The sequence below is a fragment of the Benincasa hispida genome, chromosome 2, assembly GCF_027475165.1.
Source record: "Benincasa hispida cultivar pf3 chromosome 2, pf3_genome.v1.1, whole genome shotgun sequence".
Classification (NCBI taxonomy): domain Eukaryota; kingdom Viridiplantae; phylum Streptophyta; class Magnoliopsida; order Cucurbitales; family Cucurbitaceae; genus Benincasa; species Benincasa hispida.
This window is the reverse complement of record NC_143479.1, coordinates 42616197-42623420: the sequence shown is the minus strand read 5'-3', so window position 1 is coordinate 42623420 and position 7224 is coordinate 42616197. Positions and strand designations below refer to the sequence as shown.

The 7224-nt window shown below is 36.2% G+C and overlaps 1 protein-coding gene across 2 annotated transcripts; it reads left to right on the top strand.

Annotated features, from left to right (window-relative positions):
• Positions 1-247: 247 nt before the first annotated feature.
• On the top strand, positions 248-6901 carry LOC120069980 (ARM repeat superfamily protein). Of its 2 annotated transcripts, none has more exons than XM_039021828.2 (8): positions 248-761; positions 948-1615; positions 2209-2403; positions 2508-2610; positions 3084-3736; positions 4597-5298; positions 5794-5959; positions 6612-6901. In XM_039021828.2, the coding sequence occupies exons 2-8, from the start codon at positions 962-964 to the stop codon at positions 6623-6625; spliced, it is 2487 nt and encodes an 828-aa protein (XP_038877756.1). In that variant the 5' UTR covers positions 248-761; positions 948-961; the 3' UTR covers positions 6626-6901. The 2 variants fall into 2 exon arrangements, with proteins under 2 accessions (XP_038877756.1, XP_038877757.1); XM_039021829.2 differs by having other exon boundaries at positions 630-761; positions 952-1615.
• Positions 6902-7224: the final 323 nt, after the last annotated feature.

Genomic DNA, 7224 nt, shown 5'->3' with positions numbered 1-7224 from the left:
GAGATATTTTCTAAACAAAATATAATATCCATAAGTTAAAAGTAAACTAAACTAAGTGATCATTGACATGAAGTTCTTCTTTAGAGGTCGAAGATTTTGATGTCAACCTCGTAATTGTACTTGGAAAAAAAATAAAAATAAATAAAATTCATGCATGTAAATTATATATTTATATAATATTGCGAACAAAAAGTTCAAAATTTTTGGTTTTGTGTATATATTTGTGAGGGAAAGGGCTACAGCCTATGGGCTATAGGGAATCCGGCAAGTGGGATCCGCATCTCTGACTGCAATTCAAAAAGGAAGCGCGAAAACTCTCTCTTCTCTCCCTCTCTGACTGCGTGCTTTTCTCTTGGACTTACCCACCGAGAAAACCCACATCCCCAAGCTGTCTAAAACCCCTCCTTTTCCTCCATTTTTTTAACAACCCGTTTTCGGTTTTTGAAAATTTGAATTTCAACTCCACTCTTTGTAGATCCCCTTTTGACGTTGATTTCTTTGTCTCTTCTCTACAACTCCCTCTTAAGTCTCTTACTCTTCTTTGTTTTCCCCAAATCCCACTTCCACATTCTTCGCTCTGTTTGTGTTTTTGGTCTTGAAAAATGAAGGAAATCAAAGATTGGTGCTTTATCCCTTTTACCCCCGAAAGTTATGTGTGTTTACTGGGATTTCTGCTGTTGCTTCTTTGATCCAGTTGCAGATGGAGAAACGGTAGAGTGATAAACAGGGGGAAGAAGAAAGAAATCTGAGGACTCTACAAGGTTAGAAAAGTGCTATTTTACTCTATTTCGTTTTTTCCCCAATGTAGAGATATCTAGGTGTTTGTTGATTGATTTTTTTTAGTTCGAGTTCTTTGGAATGTAGAGGCATTTCTTAGATTTTGTTTGCCTCTTAGAAATGGGAAATTTCATGTTGAAAACTGTCTAATTAGTAGTTTTTTTTTATAGGAAGGTAATATAAGATGATGAAGTCGCAAGGATATGTTAAAGGAAGAGCACCAACCAAGGTTACTGCTCAACAGTTAGTTTTTGAGTTGAAACAGAAAGTGGTCCTTGCTCTGAACAAGCTTGCAGATCGAGATACTTACCAAATTGGCTTTGATGAGCTTGAAAAAACAGCTGAGTGCATACCCCCTGATATGATTCCTCCTTTCTTGTCCTGTATATTGGACACAGATTCGGAACAGAAGAGCGCAGTTCGACAGGAATGCATTCGGCTAATGGGTACACTAGCCAAATTCCATGAAGGTCTTATTAGGCCTCATCTTCGTAGAATGGTTGGCAGCATTGTGAAACGGCTAAAAGATTCAGATTCTGCTGTGAGGGATGCGTGTATAGAGACATGTGGAATTTTAGCTTCAAAGTTGATTAATGCTGGGAATGAGAGTGATGAGGTTTTTGTTACTTTAGTTAAACCCATTTTTGAAGCCTTGGGGGAACAACATAAGCAAATGCAATCAGGTTCAGCATTTTGCTTGGCAAGGATTATTGACAACACTCAGGATCCACCTGTTTCAATCTTGCAGCGGATGTTGGCAAGAACCACAAAGCTACTTAAGAATCCGCACTTTATGGCAAAGCCAGCTGTGATTGATTTGAATAGAAGTATTATTCAGGTCGTTCTTTTTTCACATGTCTTGAGTTTCTTTGACAATAGCCTTTTAAGACCTTGCTTCAAACTTCTTGTTTGTCTTCGCGTCTAACCAAAAAAAGGTGCTTGTAGGTTTTTATGTTTCATCTTTCTGTATACTTTTTCTTTATAAACCGTATGCACACCTCTGATTTATTTTGTTTGGTTAGTATGTGAGAGCCAAATTATATCATCATTAAGATTGATTTCCAGGTTATTTGCTTCACTTCCTTTTCCTTCTCTCATGCTATATTCTCATGTGTAGGCTCACTCAAACTTGGATTTTGTTTTCACTTTAGCTTTTAAACAATGAGGAGAAAGGATTTTGTTGCATCTTAGTAGGTTTTCACTTTAATATTCTTTTTCAATGTATCGTGTACAATAATGTTCAAACAAAATGAATCTTTCATCATTTCAACCTTCTATTTATGATAGTATGAATAGAAAAAATAAGTGCCAATTATCTTTATATGGGTTTTACGGTGCGTATACTATTAAGCTTGTTTCCCTTGGGCAATTTTTTTTATAAAGTGTTGTTAAAGTTCACAAAAAATGATTCCATTTCACTTCGTATTTCAGGCTGGGGGTGCTTCAAATCGAAATGTTCTCTCTGCTGCAGTTCTGGGCATCCAAGAAGCTCTCAAGAATAGTGATTGGACAACTCGTAAAGCTGCTTCTGTTGCGTTAGGTGAAATTGCTGCAAGCTGTGGGTCATTCCTGGGGTCCTTTAAGGCTTCGTGCATTCGCTCCCTTGAATCATGCCGATTTGACAAGGTTAATTTCTACACAATACATAAATACATTAAATAAAATGAACCTGCAACCACTGTTCCACATCATTTTGGGAATAAGTTTTATAATTGTTATGTTTCTGATAGGTGAAACCAGTTAGGGACATTGTACTCCAGACCCTCCAGTATTGGAATAACATTCAAGGGCCGGATACTCCCGAACCTTCAGAAACTGGATCATCGATTAAAGGTCTGTTGGTCAATGCTCGATACCAATATTTTCGTACAACTGCAAAGACTCTTTCCATTTTAGTTTCTGCACTATTTCCTGGTATATTAGTAGAAATTTGTCCACGACTCAAACTAACATCTCATGGTTTATGATTTCTTTCTCTAAGTTTATCATATTAATTTTCCTTTTATATTTTATCAAACTGTGTCGGGCACATTTGCTTAAATCAACCAAATCTTGTGGGGTTTCTTCAGTTTTGGCTTGCTCCATGGTATGGTGAATGATCTTTCTAAGTTAACCAGTTCAAGTTATCCTTTGTGCTTCTGTGTTGGTCTTCTTTATTGTAATATGTGGCTATTAACAATTATTTCTTGCTTGGATCTGTTTTGTATGATGTATTCATGTTTTTTTTCCCTATTTCTTTTTCTCTTATGCCTTTTGTTTCTCTATACTTTTACCTTTTATTTACTTCTGTTTGACGCTTTGCACAGAAAACCTTTGTGGGGGCGACTTCAGCGATGTTACTAGTTCAGTAGAACATGGAAAGAGGGATGCTGTTATTAAGAAAGTAGGTGTGGGCTCTACCAGAGGGAGAATTCCACTAAACATGAGGAAAACTTGTCAAAGTTATTTGGAGAATACACAACATTTTAAAGCAAATGATTGTCATATTGAAATAGCTGTTCCGCAAAAGCACAATCAGTCTTTATCAGGATTTCACACTGAAGAATCTGAAGGTAGTACTGTCACAAAGACATTTCAAGGAGTGAGTACTGATGCTACAGACATGCAAGATATTGAATATGACTATGTCAGAATGGATGACAAACAAGAATGTTCCTCTGTATCCAATTTTTTACCTGGACAAGAATTTGGAACAGTTTACCGTGAGAGTCTTGAAGATAGTAGTATGCACAAGTCAACGGATAGAAATAAGCGATTTGTCAATGACGGGGCTACTAGTGAGGGGCAAATATACTCAACAAAGGCGAAGGATCGTAGAAGTCTTGATTCTGTGGTCACAGAGTCTAGCTGTCAAATTGTACAAGAATGTGAGTCAGAAATTGCAAATGATATGGTTTGCATTCGAAAGCATCTCCTAGAAATTGAAAACAAGCAGTCTAACTTGATGGATTTATTCAAGGTAAAACTTTAAGGAAGTTCTCAATACTTTGTTGCTTTGCCTGCCGATAAACTGTATGGAGTTCTGCTTAATTATCTTTTTCATCTCAGTGACCTCTAACTACTAGGTTTAAGTGAGTATAACGTAAGCACTCAACGTGAGGGCCAACGTTTGAAGCTATAATAGTTCATAACTAGAAATCATAAAATAGAAATCCCGTGCCAAACTTTGGAAAAATAACATTTAGTTGTTCTTCAGTACTTTTTGTCGTTCCTTCCATATCGTCCTATTCCTCATTTGGCCACATTTACCTCAAAGCACCAATAAAGAATTAGAGCAAAAGAGACATCCCTGCTACAAGTGGACAGCATTATGTTTGATAACCTTTTTGAAGTACTTTTAATTGATAGGTTGATGTGGCTTTGAGGTAGACATGTGTATGTCTACGCTTTAAGTAATCTCTATATAACGTTTTAGCTATTGAATTGCCATTTGAATTATTTACAATATCATTTTATTTTGCTATTACTTATAAAGTCCAGTTATCGGCTTGTGATCTAATAGTTCTGACATCTGGTCTGTCAACCATAGTATTCCTAAAAAGTCAATTATTATGCTTCTATATGGTTTGTTAAGGAAGCTGAGAATCTTAACCTGAGTATTATATGATGGAAATCTAATGAGTACAACTTCAACAATTTCAATGTTTAGAATACTTGCAATGATTCATAAGCACATAATTGTCCTCACAAATGAGCGTAAAGAAAGTTTTATGCTGTATCCTGGACATGAAATATGTTTTGTCCTCCTTATGGGAGTCTAGTTCATTTTTCCCTTATAGAGACCAATCTGCTGTTTCTTCTCTGTGAAATTGATTCCAGGAGTTCACTTCCGGCATAATGGATAGCTTGTCAGCAATACAATCAAGGGTGGTGGGTTTAGAACACGTTGTTTATGGACTATCTCAGGATCTTTTGAATGGGAGTAGATGTTCTGATCTTTCAAACTCGAAATTCAAGAAGCAGAACCAAAGCTTGAATTCTCCTAGGCTTTCTACATGCACTCCGAGGCCATCTGTAGATATCCCAGGCCGACAGTCTTCATTATTGTCGCTTAAACATTCTAGCATATGGGATGAAAATGTTGCTGTTAGGAGCCGACTGAGCAATGCAACTAAACATGGAAGTGATATTTGGAGAAAGGCCAATTCAGTTAAGAATCCTCCCGAGAAGGAACTTATGAAATATTGTGGTGAGGGAATGCAAAATAGTAGTAGCCGCCACTTGCGAAATACTAACGCAGTGCTTGCTTCATCTCCCTGTGCAAATGTTAGACAATTTTCAGATGGCAAGAACACCATTTCTAAATGTGTGTCCGGTTACCTACGACAAGGAGATGTGGATGCAGCGTACATGGAGGCCTTACGTTCTGGTGATGAAGTTATTCTGTTTGAACTTCTTGATCAAACAGGCCCTGTTCTTGAATGTTTATCACCTACAACTATCAGCAATATCCTTCGCATTTTGGCATCATTCCTCCCTGAGCAAAGATTTATTCGTTGTATAATACCATGGTTGCAGCAGGTAAATTTTCTTAAAAAGTTTAATCACACTGATTTTCTTGCCTTTGCTAGCAATTTTTCCACTTCGTGAATTTAGGTAAATTAATTTATTACCAGTTACTGCACAACTGGATGTTTGATATTAATGACTTTAGACATGGCAAGATTTTCAATCTTTTCTGTGATTATGAGCAATTCCAGTTTTTTCATTTAAGAGGAGAATTTATAATGATATTGTACAAAGTTGGAGGTAAACCCAAATCATCAGATTCCTCATCTTTTTATTCGTAGCTGTGACATATGGGATATATTTTTATAGGATTCTATTAATAAGATAATACTTGGTGCATTTTTGAATTCAAGGCCACTTCTATTTTAAACCGTGCTATGGGTTGATTTTTTTCTATCTGCTTATTTCTTTTGGAAAATTTCGTTACTTTGAATTATTATGCAATTCGTGTTTGTTGTGGAGCTAACTTCTCGTTTCACTGGTTTGTTTGTCATTTAATTACTATAGATAGTTGATTTGAGCACAATGCATGGAGCCAATTCTCTCGGTCTCTCGGCCAAAGACAGACAAGAATTTGTACTTGCCATCCAGGAGGCTTCAAAAAGTGAATTTTCTAATCCTTCAGAAGCAAGACTTGTCACGCAGCTAGCAACAAAATTGTGCTATATGTGGGGTAAGTTTATTCATGATATACACCGTCTTGAATACAAAAAATGCCAGAAAAATCCTGTGTTGATGTGAAGTACTTACGAACTTTTCAATCTTAAATATGACATTTGTTATTTACTGTTGAAGTTTATTAAGTTGACTTTGAGATTGCATATACTTGAAAATTTTAGCCCTCAAGGGCGGCTGTGTTGGCTAAGGTTGGTCTTTGAATAACACCAACTCAAAGGTTGTGCTCGAGTCTTTTGGTGAGCTTCGTAAGGAAAACCCTCGATCCCCTCTTTTTGGATGATACACTCAAAATATTTAAAAGAAAAAGACAAGAAAAAAGAAAAACCCTTGATGTCTCTAATTAGTAGAGTTGTTAAGTCTTGAGAGTTGTTTAATCGTAGAGCTTGTAACGTAAGGAGTTACTAAGTCATGTGATCGATGTTTTTTTAGTCAAGGGGCTCACTGTAGAGTTACAAGCTCATTGGGCCAAACATGTCCTAATTGGTTTGAATGAGTTTTGATTGAACATGTTTAGCTCTGAATTATGACTTTGTCTAAAAATGCAAAAGAGTTACATACAGAAATGACTTGCAGCAAGAAACTGTTAAGCAGATATTTGTTGTCAAGATTAAGAATTGTTTTTTTTGAAAAATGTAATGTTTGAATAGGGAAATGCTCGTGATCGCCGATCGAAGGTGGTAAACGGCAAGTTCTTGTTTCCAAAGATTTTCAGAATAGATTTCAGGTAAGTGTTCGTTTGATTCTTAACACTCTCTTATCGTAGCCAGAGGGAGACAGGAAGCTTGGACTTGTAGTAACAGTACATTTGTAGTTTTTAGAGATTTTCTTTACTGACTTTCTTTCCATGGTTTTTCTTCTGTAAGTTGATTTTTAGGCTGTAACCTGAATTGGAATGCAATTTCATCATTGTTCTCCAATATTCACGGAGGCTTTTTTTTCCCCTTCTCCCTCTTTCTTTCTGTCTTTGTGTGTGTGAATGGGTGATTGGGTCTTCGACCTCTTGGCAAGTAGGCTTTAAGCCCATTTTTTTGGGTTCGGGTTTGAATCCTCTAAGTCGTTTCTTAATAATTAGCTTGAAATCAACTAAAAAATGAGTGTGATATAAGTAAGGATTTCATATATATAGCGATAGATTTAGTTACACAATTGTCTAAATTTTTCTATTTTATTTACATGAATAGTCTAGTAAGTTAATATTTTACACAAATGGCTGACCCAATCTACCTTTAAACCTCTCTTTACCATTCAGTTTATTTTTAA